Consider the following 27,031-nt stretch of genomic DNA (forward strand, 5'->3'; position numbering starts at 1 on the left):
ATTTTGTTTATCCATCTATCAATTCTTGGGGATCTGGATTGCTTTTACTTTTTGGCTATTACTAATAATGTTGCTCTGAACATTCATGTACAAGTTTCTGTATGAATTTATTTTTTTAATTCTTTTGGATTTATACCTAGAACTGAAATTGCTGGGTCATATGGTAACTATATACTTAGCTTTTTTGAGAAACTGCTAAATTATTTTCCAAAGTAACTGCATCAATTCACAACCCTACAAACAACATGTAAGGGTTTCAATTTCTCTACATCCTTGTCAGCAGTTGTTATGGTTTTTTTTTTTTTTTTTATTGTAGCCATTCCACTGGGTATGAAGTGACATCTCATTGATTAGCATTTCCCTAATGACTTATGGTATTGGGCATCTTTTCATGTGATTATTGGCTTTGTGTATTATTACCTTTGTAGTAATGTCTATTCAGATTCTTTGTCTGCTTTTTAAGTTGGGGTTTCCGTCTTTTTATTGTTGAGGTGTAAGAGTTCTTTATATATTCTGGATAAAATTCTTTTATCAGTTGTATGATTTGGTAATATTTTTCCTATTCTTTGTGTTGGTTTTCTTTCACTTTTTTGATAATGCCCTTAGCACTCCAAAAGTTTTAAATTTTGATGAGTCCAACTTATCTAATTTTTCTTTTGTTCCTTGGGCTTTTGGTGTCATATCCAAGAAACCATTGCTTAATCCAAGGTTGTATAAAGATTTACTACTACATTTTCTTTTAAGATTTTTATAGTTTTAGCTCTTACATTTAGGTCTGTAATCTTTTATTTATTTATTTATTTATTTATTTATTTATTTATTTATTTATTTTTAAGATTTTATTTTTTCATGAGAGACAGAGAGAGAGAGAGAGAGGCAGAGACACAGACAGAGGAGAAGCAGGCTCCATGCAGGAAGCCTGATGTGGGACTTGATCCCAGGACTCCAGGATCATGCCCTGGGCCAAAGGCAGGCACCAAACCACTGAGCCACCCAGGGATCCCCCATGTAATCTATTTTTAAAAAAGACTTTTTATATTGATTTATTTTAGAGAGAGAGAGGGAGAGAGAGAACATGAGCAGGGGAGAGGAGCAGAGGGAGAGGTATAAGCAGACTCAGTGCTGAACACAGAGCCTGACATGGGGCTTGATCCCAGGAGTATGAGATCATAACTTGAGCTGAAATCAAGTCAGATGCTCAACTTACTGAGCTACTCAGGACTATTTTAGAGCTTACTGAGCCCCTAGGTCTATTTTGAGTTAATTTTCAATGTGGTACAAGGTAGAAATCCAGCTTCATATTTTTTGCACGTAGATATTCTGTTGTTCTGGCACCATTTGTTGAAAAAACTATTCTTCCCCCATTGAATGTCATAGCACCTTAACTGAAAATCAGTTGACTGGGATCCCTTGGTGGCGCAGCGGTTTGGCGCCTGCCTTTGGCCCAGGGCGCGATCCTGGAGACCCGGGATCGAATCCCACGTCGGGCTCCCGGTGCATGGAGCCTGCTTCTCCCTCTGCCTGTGTCTCTGCCTCTCTCTCTCTCTCTCTCTGTGACTATCATAAAAAAAAAAAAAAAAAAAATCAGTTGACTGCAAATATAGGGTCTAGGGGAGGGTTTTCTGACCCCAATCAATTCTCTGCATCTCTTATACTGATGGGTGTTCAACAATTCAATTCTGTATTCATACTACCTCCCGGAATTAGCATCACATCTTACAGGCTAAGGGCTCAATTCCATAAGACTGCCCCACTTCAGATGTCATCCATAGACAGGGTTCCAGGCTACCCAAATTTCTGCCTTGCAGAATACAAATTTAGGGGTTCCCATAACCCCCACATTAGGTTTAATAATTTTCTAGAATGACTTATATAACTGAGGAAAACACTATACTTATGTTTACCAAATCATTATAAAGGATACAATCCAAGAACAGCCAAATGGGAGAGATGCATAGAGCAAGTTATGGAGAAGGAGGGTGTGTAGAGTTTCAATGCCTCTTCAAGTATATCACCTTATGAGCACCTTAGTGTGTTTACAACCTTTAAAAAAAAAAGATTTATTTATTTTAGGGAGAGAGCTCATGAGTGTACATGTGGGCTAGAGGGCGAGAAGTAGACTCCACACTGAGTGAGGCTGTATAAAGGTTTACTACTACGTTTTCTTCTAAGATTTTTATAGTTTTAGTCCTTACATTTATTTTTTTTAAGCTTGTATTTATTTTAGAGAGAAAGCAGGAGCAGGGGAAGGAGCAGAGGAAGAGGGACAAGCAGACTGCACTTAGCGTGGAGCTCAACTAGGGCTGGATCCCACAACCCTGACATTATGACCTGAGTCGAAATCAAGAGTTAGATGCTCTACTGCCTGAGCCATCCAGGCGCCTCTGTTTACTACCTTTGATGCTCTCTGAACCTCCCGTCATTTAGGGGTTTTTCTTTTATAGTAGTTTCATTAGGTAGGCACGATTGATTAAATCATTGGCCATTGGTGGGTGATTGAACCCAATCTCCATTCCTCTTTCTTCCTTGGATGTCACAGATGAGGCTGAAAGTTTAACCTTTTATAATTAGGGTTTATTTTTTTCTGGCAATTAACCCCCATCCTGAAGCTATGCAGGGGTCCTACAGGAGTAACTTCATTAGCATAAACTCGGGTATAGTTGAAAGGAGTTTGTCATGAATAACAAAAGATGCTTTTTATCACTTCTATCACATGAAATTCCAAGGGTTTTAGGAACTCCGTGCCAGGAACTAGAACAAGACCAAATGTATGTTTCCTATTATGCCAGTGAGGAAACTATCTACTAAATAAAGGTTTATTTCTGAACTCTCAATTCTATTCCATTGACTGATATGTCTTTCCTTATGCTTTACATAAGGACCTATCCCACAATGTCTTGATTGCTGCTGTAGCTTTTGTTGTGAAGTTTCAAATTGGAATGTGTGAATCCTCCAATTTTGTTCCTTTTTTCAAGATTTTCTTGGCTTTTCTGGGTTATTTGCATTTTCATATGAATGTTACAATAAACTGGTCAATTTCTGCAAAGAAGCCAGCTGGGATTTTGATGGGGAACATGTTGATTCTCTAGATCAACTTGAGCTTTACCATCTTAATAACATTAAGTCTCCTGGTTTGTGAACATGTAATATCATTACATTTGTTTAAATTTTCTTTAATTTCTTTCAGTAATGTTGTGAGATTTTCAGTGGACAAGTCATACTTATTTTGTTAAGTTTATTCCTAAATACTTTATTCTTTTTGATGCTTTTATAAATGGACTTAATTTTTTTTTCAGATTGTACATTGCAAGTGTATAAACATCAATAATTGATTTTGGTATATTGATTTTATATCTGCAGTCTTGCTGCTGCTGCCGACTCTCAATTTTAATGTTCAGAGTGTTGAATCATCTACCAAACTGCTTTTTCCAGTAATATTCCCCTGCCTGGCTGCAATTATTTTAAAGATTTTTAAATTTATTTTTTATGAGAGGGAGAGAGCACAAGCAGGGGGAGCTGTAGAGGGAGAGGGAGGAACAGGCTCCCCCCCACCCCACCCCCGCCTCTCGGCAGGGAGCCTGATGCAATGCAGGGCTTGATACCTGGACACCAGGATAATGACCTGAGCAGAAGGTAGCTGCTCAACTGACAGCCACCCAGGCACCCTGCAGTTATTTTAAAAAGTAGATAGATTCATCTAGGATTTGAGGTTTTGCAAGATAAGTATGTTAAAAGGATAAAAGAGAATTGGAATTTAAAATATTAGTAAAAGAGTGGTAAAAAAGATAGGCCATGGAATCTAAGTCCATTAAAGGTAGATGAGAAAAGAGAAGGGAAGATAGTTTGGGAGAAAATAAAGAGGTTCATTACAATAAGTTTGCTTTTTGACCTCATTGATACCTTGTGCAAACAAGCTAAAAAGATAAGAGGGTGTGGTCAGAGAATGATAGAATGATTGATTTGAGAGGAGGAGCAGTTCTGGATAATGACAGTATTTAAGATCAGAGAATAACAGGTGAATGAGATTGTTTGAAGGAGAAAGCCACTGGAGATGAGTGCCTAAGAAATGGAGAGGAGAGGATTTTGAATGTTTCATCTATGTGAATTTTTTTTTCATCTCTGTGAATATTGAAATAACATAGATGGTGACAGAATTTGGAAGTGAGAGGAAAAGATTGTAGAGTGTCCAGACGTTGATATATGATATATGCCATGGGTTACAAGGTGCTATAACTAGTTAGCACAGATACTTTTGTAAGAGAATGGAAGAATAATGATGTAGATTTGGGATGGAGAAGGCACAGAGTCTCATCCCTCAAGTGCACTTGGATATGGAAAAAATGAGCAGTTTCTACTTCAGTTTTTTAAGAAGCAAGAGTTATTTTTAGGGCGATGCAATATTTTTGTTAAGACCAGGAAGAAACTGTAACAATCAGTGAAGAAGTCGAGGACATAGGGGAGTTACTGGAGTGGGAGTTCCAGAGGAACTAGGAAGAATCTGAGGTCCAGAGAATTTAGGTAACTAGCACATGGATGATGTCTTTATAGGTCACAAAACTTATTTCAAATCCTAAAGTCACACAGCTAGAAAGTAGAAGAGCTCTGGATTTAAACCCAGTTTTGTCTGTTTCCAAAATCCATGCTTTTAACTGACATGACAGCTTATAACAAGGAGTCATCCTGTGGCATAAGTTGTTTTTCTTGTCCTCAATACCATTTTTTTCCTCAATACCATTTTGTAATCAAATTCTACTATATTATCCAAAACTAACCATCTGCTTTTGATTTTTCAATCTTCAAAGATAGAACTGCTGGCATTGGAGGATGCAGCCCTACAGTTTGTTCTGAAGTGTATTTCTCATTCTATAGTGTTTTTAAAGATTCCTTCTTTCTTATGTGGAAACATGTTGAAATTGATAGTAAAAATTATTCAGAAAGTCTTTTGTATTTGCACAATACTTGTTTGGATGTCATTTCTTATAGAATTCTGTAAGATTAATATCTTCTGTCATGTCCTACTTATTTTGTAAGTAATATTTTGTAATACAACAAGTATTGTATTAGGAGCTCTTTTTAAAAAAAATTATTTTTTGAGATAGAGAGAAAGCCCATATGTGCACAAGAGGGGGTGGGAAAGAGCAGAGAGAGGGAGAGAGAATCTTTTTTTTTTTAAGATTTTATTTATTTATTCATGAGAGACACAGATAAAGGCAGAGACACAGGCAGAGGGAGAAGCAGGCTCCATCCAGGGAGCCTGATGTGGGACTCAATCCCGGGACTCCAGGATCAGGCCTTTGGCCGAAGGCAGGTGCCAAACCGCTGAGCCACGCAGGGATCCCGGAGAGAGACATTCTTAACCAAGTTCCATACCCTATGTGGGACTTGATCCCAGAAGCCTCAGATCATGACGTGAGCTAAAATCAAGAGTTGGATGCTTAACCCACTGGGCCACCCAGGCACCCCTGTATTAGGAACTTTAATGGTCACTTCCTTAGGGCTATGGTGAATAAATAAGTTTGATGGGTTGTCTTTTGATCAGTTGAATATAATAAATTGCAATCTTAAAGATGGCCCATGTTTTGCAAAGAAAATACTTCTTTGCAAAGTATTCTTCTTGATGCCTATACTTATTTAGTATTTTTTAAATTAAAATGATTAGTGGATAATGTTTGGGAAGTTGATGCTATTACTGACAAGAAGCCACAATACCTGTCTACATGGGCCTCTCCACATGGTTGCCTGTGTATTCTTATGATGTAGTGGCTAGTTCTTCCGAGTGTGAATGATCCAAGAGAGTATGCACAAGTGTCAGTATCTTTTGTGACCTTCCCTTGGTAGTCACGCACTTGTACTTCTGCAATACTCTGCTAGTCATGTGATTCTGACCTGACATGAAGTCCTAATTTGAAAAGGGTCTGAATAGCAGGAGACAGATATCCTTGGAGCTGTCTCAGGGGTTCTTCTGTAAGGGATTTGAATTTCTGAAAAGTGACAGTGGTAAATTTAGCAAGTCAGTGGTAAATTTAGCAAGTCATATTTTAGGAGAAAGATTACATTTTATGTTTGAATAAACCATAATTTATGGGGCATTTTTAAAGGGGCCAATAGTTTTTCCCATTTCTAAGCAGCTGTTACAAGTACAAACATGTTTTGTTTTGTTTTTTTGTTTTGCAGATTATTTAAAATATCTGACAATATACGTGAGGCTGTTTATTCTAATGACAGTACAAACTTGGAGTCTTCTGTTGGCTCAGTGAAAATTGTCCCAACAGAAATGAACAAAGGGGAATCATGGAAATGTAGCAATAGTAAGCAGAAACATCAATATTCAGACATTAATATGTTTGCAGCAAGCAATGCTGTTTCAGCTTCTGAAATCAGAGAAGACATATTCAAAGGACCAACTTTTTCAGTTGCATCCCAACCTCATGAAGTTCAAGGTAATTCCTTGCTTTTTCAGTTGGTTTTATAATGGTATAATCTGGTCTGAATTTTTCAGCATTAAGGAAGAATAAAAAAATAATAAATTTGAGTAGGTTATCTGTGTAAAATTTCTGCATTTCTTGATCATATTGCATTTTACAACTATGATCTAGGGTGCCTGATCTAGGGTCAGTTGGTAGAGCAGGGTCATGAGTTCAAGCTCTGTGTTGGGTATGGGGCCTACTTAAAAAAAATACAAAATGAAATAACTATGATCTAAAATTTAACTGTGCTCTTAATAAAAAAGTTATACTAGTTTTATTGAACCAGTTTGCATGGGAGAGATTAAAAAATACCTGTATAAATTTGTTGAATTTTTTTTAGGGGCAACAGAAAATGATTTAGATTCTTTGAAGGCTGTCACAGAAATCCGTATCCTTTAAATTATTTTACTACAGCAGCTTTATGTTTGAAATAAAAATTTGTAAGCATATTATTCCATTGTGTCTTTTTTTTTTTTTTTGGTTGACAAAGAAAAAGAAGGAAAAGTGAATCTTTTGAATCACGTAAGAGATCCAGTGTGTGTGATTGTCAGTGCTATTCAATGTGTGGTCTGCAGACTGGTGCCAGTTTGTGAATTGCTTGTTACCAGTTTGTGATAAGATAAGTACAGAAATAAGATTTGAAATATTGGCTGAATTCTGAGCATATTTACTTACAAACAGATACAGATAATTTCTTACACTTTGGGTAAGGATAGCATATTTGGATAAACATGGGTAGTGGAAATAAATGAGAATGGGACATTTTGTGGATTGGGAATTGTTTTTTAAGATTTTTATTTATTTATTCATTAGAGACATATAGAGAGAGAGGCACAGAGGCAGAGGGAGAAGCAGGCTCCATGCAAGGAAGCCTGACATGGGACTCGATTCCAGGTTTCCAGGATCACGCCCTGGGCCGAGGATGGTGCTAAACCGCTGAGCCACCCGGGATGCCCAGATTGGGAATATTTTTACAAATCTAGGAATTTTTAAAAGAAATTTGCAGTTTATGCCTATAATCTGATTTACATGTCTGGGCATTCCAATATAAATATTTTGAGTATGTATGTGTGTTTTGGAGGTAACATCCTCTTTGCTTTTTTGATGCCCTGTGTATGTCTATAACATAGTGTACTTACTGTTTTTTATTATAATCCAGCAGCTATGACTATTATGTGACCATTTCCCTGTGACCTATGAACTCCTTGAAGGGAAGGACCACTCCTTATTTATCTTCCTATCTCTGAAGACACTGAAAGGCAGGTAAAGGAAGCTGTTCTGGCAAAAGAGTAGCCATGAAAAAAAAAAAAAAAGAGTAGCCATGAGTCAACCTGGGGGTAAAATAGTGTGGAATATGTTAGAAAGAACCAGCATCCCAGTTTGGCTGAAATAAGAGCTATGATTACAGGGGTAGTAGGAAATAATGTTTGATGATCCTAAGATTGGTATCTTAGGATCAGGCTATTTAATGCCATGGATTCCAAAGTCTGGAGGTTTTTTTAATTTATTAAGCAATGAGGAGAAATCATGCAGTATTTTTGAGCAGATCCAAGTTATATCATCAAAACCATGCTTTAGGAATGTAGAATTAATGACTCAAAGCTGGGGAAAGCTCTAGGCTCCACCAAAGTTATTGTCTAGTTGGCAAAACAGAAAATAAATTCCAGATATTGGGTAGCTGAGCTGGAGGAATCTAGGGAAGAGTGATTCTAATCCTGTGTACTCAGGGGACTGAGATAATTCTGAGGTATGGTTAGAAGATATTTGCCTGACCAATCATGAAAATTTGCCTCCAGTGCAGATAACTGAACTAAGTTAGAATGGAAGGAGAGAACAATAAAGGGCTATAGATGATGATATCATAACTTCAGATATAGTCAGCTTTTAGTGCTTCTCTTCAGCATGGTGTCTCAATTTTGTTGTATTTTCTTCTCTCTGGTAATCTAAATACAGTTGGAACATAGGAAATAGGTTAGCCTTAACCAGTTAAAAGTTAGTTTCATTATCTGTGTGATGAGAAAGGCTTCTTATCCCTTACTGGAACTTGCCGTAATATGACAGTAACTTTTGAAGAGTTTTAAATATTTTCATGCTATATTAGCACAGCTGAAATGGTTCTATTGTTTAGGTCTCTGTTAGTTAAGACTATTGCCTACTCTTGTGTGCATTGATTTATTGTCCAAAATGTTCATTTGCTGTCAAACTCACAGAACTGCTGCTCTTTATTATTTCTAAGTCTGTATTTAAAGTGGAAGACTAGGAGCGCCTGGGTGGCTCAATTGGTTAAGCATCCTTTTGGGTCATGATCTTAGGTCCTGAGGTCTAGTCATCACTTAGGACTCCCTGCTCAGCGGGGAGTCTGCTTCTCCCTCTGCCCCTCCCTGTTGCTTATGCTCTCTCTCAAATAAAAAAATAAAAATTTAAAAAAGAAGTAAATAAAGTGGAAGATTAAATACTTTTCATGATAATTTGAGAGTTTTGGAATTACTTGGACACAACATATATTCTGATTCTTTTATGGTATTTTACTATATTTGAATCCTCAGGATACTAGAAGCTTGGTCAGTTTGATTTTGCTATAGTAGTCTTGTCATTTTCAATTCTACAGACATTTTCCTACCTGTTATAACATATAATTGCAGTGACACTGCTGAGAGTTTGTTGAATGAAAGGAAAAACTTGATATCAAGTGTTTATAGTGATGATAAATGATGTTAGTAGTTGAGTTTTCTCATGAGCTGGAAAACTAATTCTACATCTACTCTGAATCAAAGATTCATTTTTGTGAATGTAAATTGATGTGGAACTACCTAATGAGACAAAAACCAGCATGATGGCTCACTTGTGGGCTTGTTACAAATAAATATTTTATAGGAAGAGACATATTTTGAAGGAAAAATGGGATTCTTTCAAAAGCTTGATGGATTGACAAACTCAAAATTACACTTTTGTTTTGGCACAAATATTCTGATACTCTGTACAACTGAAAGTAAAATGAAGATTTGTATATTATCTACTTGATTTAATAAATGCAAACATATTAATTGAGTGCTTACTGTGTGCTAGGCACTGTTCTAGGTACTTGGGATATGTCAGTTAAGGAAACAGACAATGAATCCTTGCCCTTGAGGAGTTAACATTCTTGGGTTAGGTATGGGGAAGAAGATAGATCTGAACAATTGTAACAGTGTATAAATAAGTCATATAGTATGTTAGAAGGCAATGAATAATATGGAAAATAAAAAAAGTGGAGCAGAAGTAAGGGATATTAAATTGGGGATGCTATAATTGGGGGCTCAGGTTTAGAATTAAGTAGAGTAATTTGGGTAGGTCTTCTTGAAAAGAGATGTAAGCAATTGAAGGAAGTGAAGGAAATGAGGGAAGCAGTCTAGGCAGAGGGAAGGCTTTACAGCAGGAACATGGCCAGTGTTTTTGAAGAACAGAAAAGAGGCCGATATAGCTAGAGGATATTAGTCAGAGGCAAGATTAGTAGGACCTGAGGTCAGAATCACAAAAATGTAGGGGGAGAGGCAAGATCATGTAGGTCCTTGTAGCCATATGCTTTGAGACAAAGCAGGGAATTGTTCTCATTTAATTTTTTAACAAGATCACTTACTACAGTCCATCAGTCTTTGTATATGTTCATACAAATGTAATTGCTTAAACAATTATGTATTTGAATTCTCAGATATATTGTTTTATGTTTCCTAATAGAATAAAATAACTTCCATTGTAAGAACTCATCTTCTTCTTTACAGCTTCCCATAGCTTTCCAAATCCAGTAATGTATTTTGTATATAGTGTTTAATAACTGTGGTTGATAATTGTGACTCAGACTAAGAAGAATACCATGTAAGTACAAATATTTCCTGAACTAACAATGGACTCTCAGCTTGGAGAGGGGACAACTTATTCTTCATATATATTAATATTTTTGAGCTTTCTTATGGAGGAAGGACAGTTTAAGGTCTTATATTGCAATATGCTTATATTGCAATATGCTGATAATTGCTGATAATTGCACCACTTAGTACAACTAAATTATTGAAAACAAAGCATTTCAGGATTAGGTGACCAGAAACACACATCAGCTAATGAAACACAATCAACAGTTAAAATGTGAAATTTGGAACTTTAAAAAAGATATAAAAATCAAATGGCCTACTCAACATGAATAAAAAAACACCACTCTTCAAAAGATAAATCATACACTTAGTTTTGAAATACTGGCACATATGCAAGTTTCTACATCTTTTCCGTCAGATTTATTTGTTTATTTTAAACATTTTATTTATTCATGAGAGACAGAGAGAGAGAGAGAGGGAGAGAGAGAGAGGCAGAGACACAGGTAGAGGGAGAAGCAGGCTTCATGCAGGGAGCCCGACGTGGGACTCGATCCTAGGTCTCCAGGATCATGCCCCGGGCAGGCTCCATGCAGGGAACCCAATGTGGAACTTGATCCTAGAACTTTAGGATCATGCCCTGGGCCAAAGGCAGGCACTAAAACACTGAGCCACCCAGGGATCTACTCCATCAGATTTAATTGTCAAATTATAAGCCTTGTATAAACCTTCTTTCCACATAGGGATTTTACAAATTTTTTCAGAATATGGAGTGTTACTGGGGACTGTGATAATTTCTGTTCATTTCTCTCCCCTCCTGGCTTTATTGAGGTATAATTGACAAATAAAATTTGAATGTACTATATCAGATGTACAACATGATAATTTGATGTACATATGCATTGCAATAAGTTGCCACCATTAAGTTAGTTTCAACTCTCCATCACCTCTCTTTCTCTTTCTAATTGATTTTGCATAATGCCCTTCAGGTTCATCCAATTTGTCAAAAAAAAAAAAAAAAAAAAGAAAAGAAAGGCAGAATTCCCTTCCATTTTTAAGGCAGAATAATATTTCAGTGTGTGTGTGTGTGTGTATTTCACATTTCCTTTATCCGTTTGTCTCTTGACAGGCACTTAAGATTGTTTCCATACCTTGGTTATTGTGAATAATGCTTCAGTGAAAAAAGGATTATAGTTATTGAGATACTGATTTTGTTTCCTATGAGTATCCTAGGAGCACCTGGATGGCTCAGCCCATTTAGTAACTGACTCCTTATCTCGGCTCAGATCTTGATCTCAGGGTTGTGAATTCAAGCCCCACATTGAATATGTACGCAGAAGTGTAATTGCTAGATCATAACCTCCAGCTGTTTTCCATAATTGCTGTACCCCTTTACATTCCTACCAACAGTGTCTAAGGGTTCCCTTTTCACCACATCCTCACCATATTTATCTTTTTTTTTTTTTGTAAATTCATATCCTACCAGATGTGAGGTAATATCTCATTGTGGTTTTAATTTGCATTTCTCAGATGATTAGTAACATTGAGCATCTTTTCATGTACTGTAGGCCATTTGTGTTTTCTTTGGAAAAATGTCTATTCAGGTCCTTTGCCCATTTTTAAATTGGATTATTTTGGACCACATATCTAGAGCCCCAACCTTTAAAGCTCCCACCCAGGGGATAAACCCCCCCAAACACCCAACTCCATAAGCCAACAGGACTCAGATTTATGAGACCCAAAGGACTATAGCAAACAAACAGTTCTTACATGGGCACAGGAACAACCCCTCTTCCTCTGCAGGTATACATTGAGGCTCAATGCAGAGGGAGCAGCATGCCCAGACATGTAAATCAGATTATAGGTATAAACTGCAAATTTCTTTTAAAAAAAATACTAGATTTGTAAAAATATTCCACAGAGTGTCCCATAATTGGATTATTTGGGGGGTTTTTTGGTTATTGAGTTGTATGAGTTCCTTGGATATTTTGGATATTAAAGTGTGATGCCTCTGGATTTGTTGTTCTTAAGATTGCTTTGGCTATTTGGGGTCTTCTGTAGCTACATATGAATTTTAGGATTGTTTTTCATATTTCTCTGAAAAATGCAGTTGGAATTTTGATAAGGATTACATTGAATCTGTAAATTTCTTTGGCAGTTTACAATTTAGTGGTATTGATTCTTGAATCCTTAAACACGGGATATCTTTCCATTTTTTTGTGTCTTCAATTTCTTTTGCCAGTGTCTTATAGTTATTGGTTAAATTTACTTGTTAGCATTTTATTTTATTTTTAATGCTACATTGGATGGTTAACTTTATTCCTTGGTATTTTATTTTTTGATGCTATTGTAAATGAGATGGTTTTCTTCATTTCTTTTTTTGGTATTTTGTTGTTAGTGTATGGAAATGCAGCTGATTTTTGTATATTAATTTTGTGTCCTGCAACTTTACTGAATTTGCGTATTAGTTCTAACAGTTTTTTTGGTGAAGTATTAGGATTTTCTATATATAATATGTCGTCTGTGGATAGAGACTTTTATTTCTTCTTTTTCAGTTTCGGTACCTTTTATATCTCTTTCTAGCCTAATTGCTGTGGTTAGAATTTCCACTAATAGTTGAATAAAAGTGGTGAAAGTGGACATACTTGTTCCTAATCTTAGACAGAAATGTTCAGCTTTTTGCCATTGAATATGATGTAAGCTATGAACTTGTCATATATGGCCTTTATTATATTGAGGTACATTCCTTTTTAACCCAGTTTCTGGACAGTTTTTATCATGAAAAGATATTGTATTTGTCAAATGCTTTTTCTGCATCTAATGAGATGATCATATGGTTTTTATCTTTAACCTTTTTTTTTAAATAAGCTCTATGCCCATTGTGGGGCTTGAACTCATGACCCTAATATCAGGAGTCACATACTCTACTGACTGAGCAAGCCAGGCACCCCTAATCTTTAACTTTTTAACATGAGAGTATCATGCTGATTGATTTGTGGATGTTGAACCATCTTTATATTCCAGAAATAAATTCCATTTGATCATGAGTGTATGACTGTTTTAATGTACTGTTGAGTTTAGTTTGCTAATATTTTGTAGAGCATTTTTGCGTCTGTGTTCATTAGTGATACTGGCCTGTAATCTTCTTTTCTTGTAGTATTCTTATCTGGCTTTGGTATTAGTATAAAATAAATCCCTTAAGTCATCTTCATTTTTTTAAAATTCTTTTTTCATTTTGTTCCTCTGACTGGATTAAGTCCATTGCCCTATCTTTAAGTTCAGTGGTCCTTTCTTCTGTTTGATTTGTCTGATGTTGAATCCCTCTATTGAGTTTTTCAGTTCATTTATTATAGTCATTAGCTCTATGATTTCTGTTTGGTACATTTTTATAACTTGTATGACTTTGTTGAAATTCTTACTTTGTTTATGCATTGCTTTCCTGACCTTAAGGAGCATCTTTATGCATTATTTAAAAATATTTGGTAAATTAAATCACTTACTTCTAGTAAGTGATTAGTTAGTTTGGTTTCTGGAGATTTATCCTGTTTTTTGTTTGAAACATATTCCCATTTCTTAATTTTTTTTAACCCTCTGTTCTGGTTCCAGACATTAGATAAAACATCCACCTCTCCCAGTCTTGACAGACTGGTCTTGTATAGGAGATGAGCCTCATCAGTTAACCTAGCCCAAGATCCTAGTTTTCTTTAAAACCTTTCTGACTGCCTAACTCACTGTCTTAGTTCTTAGTTGCTTCTAATAGTTGTGCCAAAACTTATCAATGTCCAAAAGGACAGGGTTGTAATCAGCACCTAGGTGCAGGCTGATTAGAAGCCAGAACCTGAGATAGCAGCTGAGAAATATGAAGTGAAATCCTTTCCAGGTAGAAACTGGAGATGAACATTTTTTGCTGCTCCCTCTGCATTGAGCCTGAATATATACCTGCAGAGGTAGAGGGGTTGTTCCTGTGCCTATGTAAGAACTGTTTGTTTGCTGTAGTCCTTTGGGTCTCATAAATGCAAGCCCTGTTGGCTTATGGAGTTGGGTGTTTGGGGGGTTTATCCCCCAGGTGGGAGCTTTAAAGGTTGGGGCTCTAAATATGTGGTCCAAAATCTTTGCTCCTCAGGGAGAAGCTGGGAGTTGGGAGTTCATCTTAATTGTATGATGCTGTGCCAAGGATGGGATTTAGGGTAACAGTTGTCTCAGTCTTTCTTACCCATTTCATTGGGAGTATTTTCATTTACCCAATGTGTAGGGGTCAGTGAATTGCTGGATTTTTCTCAGAATTGCTCCTTGTATAGTTGTATTTTTGGTGCATCTGTGGGAGGAGGGAAAGTTCAGGAGCTTCTTATATTGCCACATTGGTCCGTCTCTCTATTAATTCCTTTCTTATGATGTTAAAACAGCAAGTATTAAGGCCTCATCATTAAGTATTATCACAGTTAATATTAATTAATTGAAATTTTAAATTAAAAGTAATCAAAAATACATAAATTAATTAAAAGTAACCAATTCTTAAAATTGTGAAATATTTGACTCCTTAATGCTATTCTAAGCGGCAAAATTTAGAAGTATTTTCAAAGAATTCCCATATTTCAACTATATACAGTCCAAAGCCTTTGATGATGTAAGTATTTTATTATGATTTTTACTTATCTGCCTCTTCTAATTTGATTGTGTGTTCTCTAAGGATAAGGACTAGATCACATTCATCTTTCTGTTTCCAATGCCACGTGCAGTGACTGGTACATTGTAGGAACTCAAAAAATGTTTGCTAAATGAAATCATGTGTCTTTCATAGGTGGGCTTGTTTATATTTATTAGATTTATAAAATTTATTTCAAAGCTAAATAAATTATTATTTTCTTCTAGCCTAACAATTTACTTTCACAAATAAAGCAAAATGATAAATTATTAGTAGTTTTTTTTTGTTTGTTTTTTTTTGAGGGTTGTGGATCCAAGCAAGGTTAGAATTTTAATAAGTTTAAAGGTAAAAATAATTTGAATTCTTCTTCCAGAGTCTTTCTTACATATTTTCTATGAGAAAATTGAGAGTGTGAATGAAAAATGCTATATATTCCATGATTGATTAAATTTTATTTAAAAAGTTTTTTTTAATTTTTTAGCTTCTTTACACAGATAGGAATTTTGTGATTTGTGCTCCAACTGGTTCTGGGAAAACTGTGGCGTTTGAACTAGCTATAACAAGATTGTTAATGGAAGTACCATTGCCATGGTCAAACATAAAAATTGTTTATAGTAAGTATTTATATATTGTAAGAGTAATTAATTACAGTAATGCAAAAACATTGAGGCAAAGTAAGAAATTTGAATTCGAGCCATAGGAATTAATATTTGGTTCTCCATACATTCTTAATGAAGATCACATTTGCTTTTGTCTGTTATATTAAATTCAAAACACATTTTCCCTGAGTTGTAAATAAAAACTAGTATTTGAATTGAGAATTTGACTTTTACATGTTTATATTTTAAAGGACAACAAGAAAAATAAATTCAAACATTTTGTAATTCTAAAAAATTTTCATGGGAACCTCTCCTCTCTTTTCTTAGGTATATATATTTTAAATTTTTCATCAAAGTAGTTTATGTACATGGTTAAAAAATATATTATCACGAAAAGGCTTATAATGAAGACCAGTAATCTGCTTTACATCTCTGTGATTTTAGTTATAATACCCTGAACAGTTACTTTTTCTATTTTTAGTTCAGTCTGGAGTGGTGGTGATTCTGGTGATTATATTTGTATCTCTAAGTAATATGCTTATATTAACTCTTTCAATTTATAAATATTAGGCAGTTCCTAGATGTATAGTTTTATCCTAATTTTATTAACCAGTGTTTGTGAAAGTAATTTTAAAGTTGTACTGACATTCAAAATAAATATCTTCTATTGTTATAGTGGCACCAATAAAAGCCCTGTGTAGTCAGCGTTTCAATGATTGGAAAGAAAAATTTGGGCCAATAGGATTGAATTGTAAAGAACTCACTGGAGATACAGTAATGGATGACCTATTTGAGATCCAACATGCCCATATTATTATGACAACTCCAGTAGGTGTTATTTAAACTCTATTATTTCCTTCGTTCATTAGAAAATATCTTTCTCTTCACCAAGAATAAAAGTTAAAAGAAAATACAAAGTAGAAGAATGTATTTGCTATGTAAAAAACAAACATGAAAAATCTACTGTTCAGGTTATATAAAGAGTATTTACTAATCAGTAAATAAAAGACAAATTACCAAATGGGAAACAGGCAAAAGACATGAACAGGCAATTCGTTATTGAGGATAATTTGTAATCATACTTTTTGCTTGTACTCTTTTATCCAAGTTTTAATGTATTACAGAGGTAGGACCTTCGTAGAACTTAAAAAAGGTAATTAGACTATAATTTTGTATATTTTTGGTTAAACTTAAAAATAAATAGGGGTTTTGTTTTTGAAGCACTTGTAAGACTATCAGAATCCTTTAAAATGTTTTTAATCTTTAAATATTTTTCAGGATACTTTTAAGACATGAATTAAAATATTGCCCATTGTTTATATCATGTTAAAATTTTAATTGATATCTTAATATTTATTATAATTTCCTACCATGTTAAACCAGTTGTACTTTTTTCTTTAGGAAAAATGGGATAGCATGACTAGGAAATGGAGAGACAACTCTTTGGTCCAGCTGGTTAGACTCTTTCTCATTGATGAGGTAGTGAACACTTTACTTATTTCCAGAGATAAACGTAAAATGGTGATTAGAATGGATAGAAAGAAATGACATTTTCAACCAAACTGTGTCTTTGTTTTATCCTTTCAAGTGGAAAGGCTTATTTTCTTAAAGAATAATGTTAATAGGGGGATCCCTGGGTGGCGCAGTGGTTTCGCGCCTGCCTTTGGCCCGGGGCGCGATCCTGGAGACCCGGGATCGAATCCCACGTCGGGCTCCCAGTGCATGGAGCCTGCTTCTCCCTCTGCCTGTGTCTCTGCCTCTCTCTCTCTCTCTGTGACTATCATAAATAAATAAAAAAAAAAATTAAAAAAAATTAAAAAAAAAAAGAAGAATGTTAATATTATTATGGATTTAAATTGATTAAATAGTTTTTAATTTTTATAGCCAATCATTTTTTTTTCTTGATTTCTTACTTAGGTACATGTTGTAAAAGATGAAAACCGTGGACCAACTCTTGAAGTTGTAGTCAGCAGAATGAAAACTGTACAGTCTTTATCTCCTCCTTCAGAAAATAGCACAGTTATTCCAATGAGATTTGTAGCTGTGTCTGCAACAATTCCAAATGCTGAGGATGTAAGTTAGAATTTTTGTCTACCAGATTTTTTTATGACTGGTGAAATATTTTGTCATTTAATCCTAGAGGAAAGTGAGGATTTTTTTTTTTCCTGTAAATCCTATAACCAATTTAATAGCAAAGTATGTTGTAAAAAGTTCTGGTTAGATCTCATAGGTGTGGCAGTATTAGGTCTTAATATTTGGTTGATTTGGTTTAATGAAACGTTTTTGGTACAAGTGTGTTGTTTACTAGTATCTAAAAGTCTTGGCTTTTATGGGTTTCAGATACCTCATAATAACGTGACTAATAATTTGTTATGGTTGTTTTAATCAGCTGACTCTAGATGTATATCAAAGTATAGTGGAAAATGAAAATAATTGCTTAAGTGATTACCACCCACCTTTCCATATTCTATGTGACGTGTTATGGTAAGCACTAATGATAGGTACAAAAGTGAAAATAATTGTATTCAGTATTATACTTGCTATAATAAATATGTGTCTTAATTTTTTTCTTCAATATTTGGGTAAACTTCTTAAAAAATAGTACAGTTTCATTGTTTCTCACTCCTATTTACTTCTCAGCCTAGTATGACGTTTTTCTCCTACTACTTAGAAATTTGACAAATAGTTCCCATATTGTCTAATCCAATGGAAAATTATGCCTTTATCTTTAATTTGGCAAAAGTAATCATTCATTTATAGTTCTTAAGTTGACAGCTTGTTTTGTTCATATTCAAGAATATACTTGATCTCTATACTCAAAAAACTATAAGTATTTTGAGTATATATGATCAACAGAAACCTAGTGTTTATCTTTCCAGACATATTGGTGAAATAATATTATGCATGCTCTTTATGACTTGCATGTCACCTACAGACATTTCCATGTCCTTAGATACTCTTCTTTAGTACAACTTTTGTGGGTTTATTATGATTTATTTATCTAATGCTTTAATGATGGAAGATTGTTTCCCTTTTTGCTATTGTAAATGGTGCTAAACTTAATAATATCTTTGAAAACATCATGATAGGGGCGTCTGGGTGATTCAGTCAGTTAAGCGTCTGCTTTGGGCTCAGGTCATGATCCCAGAGTCTTGGGATTGACCCCTGCATTGGGCTCCCTGCTCAGCGGGGAGTCTGCTTCTCTTTCTACCTCTCACCCTGCTCTCATGCCCTCTTTCTCTCTAAAATAAATAAATTTAAAATAAATAATAAATAATTGAAATAAAATTTTTTTTTAAAAATCATGATTATTTCTCTAGGATGAACTTCTAGAGTGAAATAACTGAGTCAAAGGATATGTAAAACTCTAAGGACACAGTGGTTTTAATAAATGGTATAGTCATTTATACTTCCATCCTCAGCCATTTCTCTGTATTCTAACACTGGGTTTATAACAAATTATTGTTATTATTACATTTAAATAGTTGTTGGGGTGCCTCAGCTGGCTCAGTCGGGTAAGCATCTGCCTTTGGCTCAGGTCATGATCCTGGGGTCCTGGAATCCTGCCCTGCATCATGCTCCCTGCTCAGTGGGGAGTCTGCTTCTCCCTCTGCTCCTCTCCCCACTTGTTCTCTCTGTCTCTCCCTCTCATAAATAAGTAAAATTTTTTGAAACAAATAGTTGTCAAATTTCTTGTTTAAAATACACTTTATTTTAAAATTTGTGCTGCTTTGATTTTTACTGAAGGGAGTATTTTTAATATATTAATCAACATTTTTGCACCTTGCCAGGTCACGTTCTTTACCCTTTTTTTCACATTGGGATAATAAACTTTTCTTATTGATTTGTAAGCAGTCATTAAATATCAATATTCTGTAATTCTTGAAATTCTTTTCCCATTTTTGATAATAACTACATCTGTGAATGCTACTTTCTTGTCTCTTTATACAAATCCTCTTCCTCAATTTTCTCCTAAATGAAGGCTTTCACTCTTAGCCTTTTGCTCCTTTCAGATTAAATTCTTGTGTGATCTTATTTGCATACATGATAGCCTTGAAAATATTTTAATATTTCCATCCCCTGCAACTATAAACTCATTAATCCATCTTCCTGTCAAAGCAATGGTCAGTTGCAGAGCAGGGCATGAAGCCTGATTACTAACCAGGTTATAAGAAGATAAGAATTGCTCGTCATAGCTTCAGAAATTAACAAGTGGCTCCAGCACTGAGTCTGAAATATGCTTTCGACACTCCCATCTCTCAAGATTTATTTGCCCTTTGTTTAAAAATTTTGTCAACCCTTGCCAGTCTAAGCCAACCATAACTTTGTTACTGTTTGGCTATTATTTAGCACAATTCAAAAGATGTGTCCTGCATATTTAAGTCATAGTTCTGAAAAATAGGAAGGTTATAATGATAATGACAAATTCAGTTTTTCTGCAAAATCAATCTTAATTTTATTTTGGGCTCTTAGGAAAATAAAACAAAATAATTGGGAGTTTACCATGTTGAAAAGTGGGTATAACCTAAAATACTGCTACTGATAATATTTACCAATATATCAATAGAATAGTGTCACTGGAATATGTAACACTGAAAAAGACTACTTGATTGTTTTTATACCTTGACTTTAAGTAGTCTACTATTGAGTTATTTTTAATCATAAAACTTGTCTAGAAAAAACTTTTAATGTATGTTTCTGTTATTTAAAGATTGCAGAATGGCTTTCAGATGGTGAAAGACCTGCAGTATGTTTGAAAATGGATGAGAAACATAGGCCAGTGAAACTTCAGAAAGTGGTCCTTGGATTCCCCTGCGGAAGTAACCAAACTGAATTTAAGTTTGATTTAACCCTCAACTACAAAATTGCTGGTGTTATACAAACATACTCTGATCAGAAACCCACACTTGTGGTAAGGATTGTTTGTTGCTTATTTTTAGCATAATGCTCAGTTTTTAATATGACTAATCCAAGAATTATTCATTTATTTTCAGTTTTGTGCAACAAGGAAAGGTGTGCAACAGGCTGCTTCTGTTCTAGTGAAAGATGCCAAATTTATTATGGCGGTGGAACAGAAACAGAGGTATATTTTCTCGTTTTTGTTATTGGAGTTAAGAAGACTTTTAGGGATTATCTAGACGAGATGAGAAAACTGGGTTCATTCCTTCACCTTTTCAAGTTATTCACCCTCTGTAAGCAGAGATGGGATTTCAAAAACCAATTGACCAGGTCGTTTTAAAACTAGTAATAGTATAAATGTAAACTGGAATTTAAAAAAAAGTGTAAGTATAAAGAGACTGTAAGTAGCAATGAATAATGTGGAATCTTCTACTTGGGTGAATAAATTAGTTGATCAAGTTGGGCCATGTGACTTTTAGTCAGAAACAGATGTGGTTGTCAAGAAGTAAGGCTTGTTTTCGTGCTCGAACACTAACACTGAAGGAAATTTTTAAAAACTTATAGAATTCTTTGTGTAATGGTGGCATCCTTCATATAGAATGACTATATACCTCCCAAGATAAATACTTAAATAATTACTATTTTGAACCTGAACCTTCCAGAGTAAGGAGCTGAAATAGCTAACCTGTATGTACCCTTAAAACTAATTTCCATTTCATCCTCTTTCTTTTCTCCTGTTGTCTGCTGCACCCAAATTAGCTAATTTTGTTTTTTTTTTTGTTTTTTTTTTTTTTTGCTAATTTTGTTTTAGATAATAATTTTCTTTCTTTGTTTTTTTAAACATTTTATTTATTTATGAGACACAGAGAGAGAGAGGCAGAGACACAGGCAGAGGGAGAAGCAGGCTCCATGCAGAGAGCCCGACGTGGGACTCGATCCGGGTCTCCAGATCAGGCCCTGGGCTGAAGGCGGCACTAAACCGCTGAGCCACCTGGGCTGCCCCTAGATAGTAATTTTCTTATATAGATTTATCATACTTCTCCTTTTCTCATTTCCCATTCTTACCTACTCAAGGAAAATTTCTGGTCTTTCAACTCTTTCTTCACTCTTTGTCTCTCCTTTTTTTTTCTTTTTCCCCCTTTTTTATTCCTGTTTTTCTAGAAGTGAAATGCTGATATTAGAAACAGCATGAGAGGCACCTGAGTGGTGCAGTTGGTTGAGCAACCAGCTGTTGGTTTTCACTCAGGCTGTGATCTCTGGTTGGTGGGATGGAGCCCCCATCAGCCTCTGAGTCTACTTGGGATTCTCTTCTCCTGTCCCTTTGCCCCCACCCTCACCCCCTGCCCTCTCTCTCTCTCAAATAAATTAATTAATTTTTTAAAAAATGAAATAACATTAAGTTAAAGACCATGATTTGGGTTGTAGTGCTGCCATTTTACGAGCTGTGTACCTTTGGGCACATTACTTCTCTCAGTTTCAATTTCTTTTTTTTTTTATTTATGATAGTCACAGAGAGAGAGAGAGAGAGAGAGAGAGAGGCAGAGACACAGGCGGAGGGAGAAGCAGGCTCCATGCGCCGGGAGCCTGATGTGGGATTCGATCCCGGGTCTCCAGGATCGCGCCCTGGGCCAAAGGCAGGCGCCAAACCGCTGCGCCACCCAGGGATCCCCTCAGTTTCAATTTCTTAATCAGGGTGGGATAGTATGGGAATCAACTATCTGTATCACCATATTATTGTGAGAATTAAATAAAGCAACATTTCTAAGACACCTAACAGTGTGTAGCACAGAGTTTGTATCTAATACCAATATGTCTTTTCCTCTTGCCTTCTCTTCATTAAATCATGAATCCTTAAAAAAATTGTGAATGTTGGGGATCCCTGGTTTCCTTTAGATTCCTTTCTAAAAGTTTCCTTTTGCCAAACTTTTCCTAATTCCCTCAACTTCAGCTCCTGGTAACCACTTTTCTACTCTGTTTCTGGTTCAGTTTTTTTTTTTTTTTAATTCCACATATAAGTGGTACCATACATACCTTTCTTTTTTTAGCTAATTTCACTTAGCACAATGTTCACTAGCTTCATCCATGTTGTCGAATAAGGCAGAATTTCCTTCTTTCTTAAGATTGAATATTCCCGTGTGTGTGTATGTATCAGGTGTTCTTTTTCCATTCATCTGTCTCAGAGACTTAAGTTGTTTCTATATGTTATCTAGTCCGAATAATGTTGCAATCAACTTAGGAGACAGATATCTCTTTGAGATACTGATTTTGTTTCCTTTGGAATAATCCAGAAGTAGAATTGCTGCATGATGTGGTAGTTCTATTTTTAATTTTTTGAAGAATCTTCATACTGTTTTCTATAGTGGCCATACTAGTTTACTCTTCCCACCAACAGTGCACAAAGGCTCTTTTTTCTATATCCTTGCTAGCAATTGTATCTCCTGTCATTTTGGTACTAGCCCTCCTAACAGGTAGGAGATGATAGCTCATTGTAGTTTTGATTTGACTTTATTGCCTGATGATTAGTGATGTGGGCACCCATCGTGTATAGTTGGCCATTTGTCTATCTGTTCTAGAAAAATGTTTATTCAGGTCCTTTGCCCATTTTTTTTAAAAGATTTTATTTATTTATTTATTTATTTATTTATTTACTTACTTACTTACTTACTTATTTATGAGAGAGAGAGAGGCAGAGACGTAGGCAGAGGGAGAAGCAGGCTCCATGCTGGGAGCCTGATGCAGTACTTGATCCCAGGACTCCAGGATCACACCCTGGGCCGAAGGCATGGGCTAAACTGCTGAGCCACCCAGAGATCCCCCCCTTTGACCATTTTAAAATTATTTCTTGTTTTGTTTTGCTGAGTTGTAAATTTAGGGACTTCTGAGTATAAAGTTAGATTTTTGCTACTTCTTAAAGGTGATTTTCAAACAATGATATTGTGAAAAAATTTTAATATCTGTCGTTTCAAAATAATTAATAAACTAAGAGTTTTTATGTTAATGGGAATAATTCTTAATAATGTTATGGTATTTTTAAAACAGGTTACAGAAGTATGCATATTCCATAAGAGATTCAAAACTGAGAGGTAGGTTTAGAGATTATTTTAAATAGCGTTTTCAACTATGCATAAAAGGAGTCAATTATAGATGAAACATTAACAGCATATAACAGATGATGTATTTGTATTATAGATATCTTAATACATGGTGTTGCTTATCATCATGCTGGTATGGAGCTGTCAGATAGAAAAGTAGTTGAAGGAGCTTTCACTGTTGGAGATCTACCAGTTCTTTGTAAGTAAAACCTATTTTTGTGGCTATTATAAGATATTTTGGAAAACTATTTACTTGTTAAGAGGAAAAAAGAAAAAGCAAGTATTCTGACTTATTTCTGCTTTTCTTTCAAGAATCTAAAATTACATAATTACCCATGCATATACATGCTACAGTAGTTTTAATTCTTTATTATGCTGCTGAATACAATGCTACCTGAAAAGTAAGAATTTAATAGTTTTTTGGTTTTAAGATGTGTTATTATTTTACATTGTAATGTTCTTTTCCTCTTTTTTCTTAAATTTCCTATGTATGAGTTTTTATTATAAGAATATGTATTTTATAAAAATATGTCTACCTGAAGCAATAAAGTTATATGGCTTTAAATTAATTATTTCTTAATCTGATGCAGTTACCACCAGTACTTTAGCTATGGGAGTAAATTTACCAGCTCACCTAGTAGTTATAAAATCTACAATGCATTATGCTGGAGGAATGTTTGAAGAATACAGTGAAACAGATATTCTACAGATGATTGGTAGAGCTGGTCGACCTCAAGTAAGTGACAATATTTTATTTTTGTAACTTGTTTTAAAATAAGCTAAAAAGGAAAAACTTTTTTTGTGTACTTTTTGTTAAGTAGGAGATTAACATTTCATACTCAGATTAGGTTTAAAAATAAGTGCAAATCTATTTTAGTGGAGAAAAAGTAAAACAAGTCTCACCAAAGGAGACATACTGCCTATACTCTAAGTTTCCCTTGGCTGATGGTTAGGGTGATGAATGTGTATATGCTGTCAAAAGGGTTTTTTTGGTTTTGAAATTATTTTGATTTTTGTTTTGTTTTTTGTTCTGAATGGGGATGCTATGTACATTTTAGATGGGACAGTATTTCATTGTTCATTGCAGAATGTGTAGCATCCCCAAGTCTTAGCACAAAATGCCAATAGTGGTCCCCAGGTATTGACCCCTAAATATTAGCCCATATACATTACAAAACATCTCCTACTCTAGCAAATATTTAAATAGAGAAGTCATTTGTATAGACATAGGAGCATTTAGGAAGAATATCTTTTCAAAGAATGTCAAAATATTATGTTATCTAAATCATGATTTTTATAAGATTAGATTATATATAAACTAGAACAAATCTTATAACTTTTATTCAGTTACCTAAATTTGTTTTGATTTACCATTGCCAAAATTATGTAACATTGAACCAAATAATATTTTTATATCTGTACTCTTGGAAGTATAATTAATTAAGTTTTTAGTAAACATTCATATTCAGAAGCATTTTTAAGGTATTTTTGACTTGTTTAGGACAAGGACTATTTAATATAAAATAAAATTCATGAATTATTGAAGAGAACTGGACCCAATATGTACTCTTTTTTACTACATTTCTCTTTCTGTGTGTATGTGTGTGTGTGTGTGTATTTTTTTCCAGTTTGATACTACAGCTACTGCAGTTATTATGACTCGGTTAAGTACAAAAGAGAAGTATATTCAGATGTTAGCTTGTAGTGACACTGTAGAAAGCAGGTAATACAGAAAATATTCTAAAACGATGTTACTATAGCCTGTATTTTTCCTTTTCACATATTAAAAGGAAATTTGATTAGGAGATTTTCAAAGGCCATTGTCTTGAAACTTTTCAATAATCTAAGTAGAGGGGATCCCTGGGTGGCGCAGCGGTTTGGCGCCTGCCTTTGGCCCAGGGCGCGATCCTGGAGACCTGGGATCGAATCCCACGTCGGGCTCCCGGTGCATGGCTCCCGGTGCTTCTCCCTCTGCCTGTGTCTCTGCCTCTCTCTCTCTCTCTGTGACTATCATAAATAAATAAATAATTAAAAAAATAATAATAATCTAAGTAGAAAGTTTGTGTCCTTTTAAGAAACTCAATAGTTAAAAAGAAAAGCATAATATTTTTATTCAGTAGTTTCCTAACCTGTGATAGCATGTATCCTTGTTAAAAAAAAAAAAGGCCAAATTAGTAATAAGAGGGAGAGTTTAATTTTCACATCTCTTCACATCTTTAAAATTTGTTTAATAATAGTAAGTTATCCGGGACCTTTTAGCAAAGTATATGATTGTAATACTCTGAGAGAATATTCACTCCCTACTCTTGTTAAGTAATAATGTTTTTTGAAGCCATAGGATAAGAAAAAATCTATAATTTTTAATATTTGAACTTATCTTTTAAGGTTTTGTCTTATTTATTTGAAGATCAAGTTATTTTTCATGAATTATTAATGTAGCACTGAGTATATTCAATTATTATTGAATTATTCAAAATATTGCAGTTTAAAAAGGTAAGATTATGTCATTGAAATATATATTACTAATGCAAAGTTTTTTTTTAATTAGTTTACACAGACATCTTATCGAACATTTAAATGCAGAGATAGTGTTACATACCATCACAGATGTGAATATTGCTTTGGAATGGATACGATCAACTTTGCTTTATATCAGAGCCTTGAAAAATCCATCTCATTATGGTTTGTTACTTTGATTTGAAAAAATAGTAAATTTTTCAAGCCAGTTGAGTCTATATTTATACTACTAAGTCACAGAATAGGTTACAGACACTAAAAGGTAACAAATAAAGAATAACAATCAGAAATACATTAGAGGGGATCCTTGGGTGGCTCAGCGGTTTAGCGCCTACCTTTGGCCCAGGGTGTGATCCTGGAGTCCTGGGATTGGGTCCTGCGTCGGGCTCTCGGCATGGAGCTTGCTTCTCCCTCCTCCTGTGTCTCTGCCTCTCTCTCTCTCTGTTTTTCATAAATAAATAAATAAATCTTAAAAAAAAAAAAGACATTAGAGGCAAGAGTAAACAAATGTGAGAAATCTGTTTTATTTCTAGCCTTTTAATAAAGTTTGAAATCAGCACCACTAAAAATAGACCTTTTAGAAAAAATTTAACTCAAATAAAAATAATAAAAATGCCTAAAATTATTTTTAAAATGTTAAAGTAAAAAAAATTCTTGAATTTTTTCTGAACCTGTGTTTAAATCAAAGGATATAGTATTGCTGTTGCCGCTGGAATTTACAGCCTGCTTGTAAAGCTAACATGTGGTTGTGTTGTTTCTACAAGTTTCTTTCATATGGTACAGATTATAAAGTAAAAATACTTGGAATTGCTGAGTATCAAATTAAAACCTGTGTTGTTATAGTACTATTTTAATGCACACAGATTTAAAACTTTAAAATCTCCAGGAGAAAAAAATACAGTATGCATGGTCATACACACACACACACACACACACACACACAATAAAATAAGCAAGAGATAGCCAATTGATA

General features: G+C 34.7%; 1 protein-coding gene across 1 annotated transcript in view; it reads left to right on the plus strand.

The window, feature by feature from the left end:
• The window catches only part of HFM1 (helicase for meiosis 1), a 98,834-nt gene that overhangs the window by 12,400 nt on the left and 59,403 nt on the right, over positions 1-27,031 (plus strand). Inside the window, exons 5-18 of the mRNA XM_041749784.1 lie at positions 6,175-6,440; positions 6,808-6,855; positions 14,863-14,933; positions 15,433-15,565; positions 16,227-16,378; positions 16,952-17,029; positions 17,468-17,623; positions 20,262-20,462; positions 20,545-20,633; positions 23,489-23,532; positions 23,639-23,740; positions 24,132-24,277; positions 25,170-25,264; positions 26,090-26,223. Of these exons, the coding sequence (XP_041605718.1) occupies positions 6,175-6,440; positions 6,808-6,855; positions 14,863-14,933; positions 15,433-15,565; positions 16,227-16,378; positions 16,952-17,029; positions 17,468-17,623; positions 20,262-20,462; positions 20,545-20,633; positions 23,489-23,532; positions 23,639-23,740; positions 24,132-24,277; positions 25,170-25,264; positions 26,090-26,223 (1,715 nt within the window). The remainder of the gene's footprint in view (positions 1-6,174; positions 6,441-6,807; positions 6,856-14,862; positions 14,934-15,432; positions 15,566-16,226; positions 16,379-16,951; positions 17,030-17,467; positions 17,624-20,261; positions 20,463-20,544; positions 20,634-23,488; positions 23,533-23,638; positions 23,741-24,131; positions 24,278-25,169; positions 25,265-26,089; positions 26,224-27,031) is intronic.

The sequence above is a fragment of the Vulpes lagopus genome, chromosome 3, assembly GCF_018345385.1.
Source record: "Vulpes lagopus strain Blue_001 chromosome 3, ASM1834538v1, whole genome shotgun sequence".
Taxonomy (NCBI): domain Eukaryota; kingdom Metazoa; phylum Chordata; class Mammalia; order Carnivora; family Canidae; genus Vulpes; species Vulpes lagopus.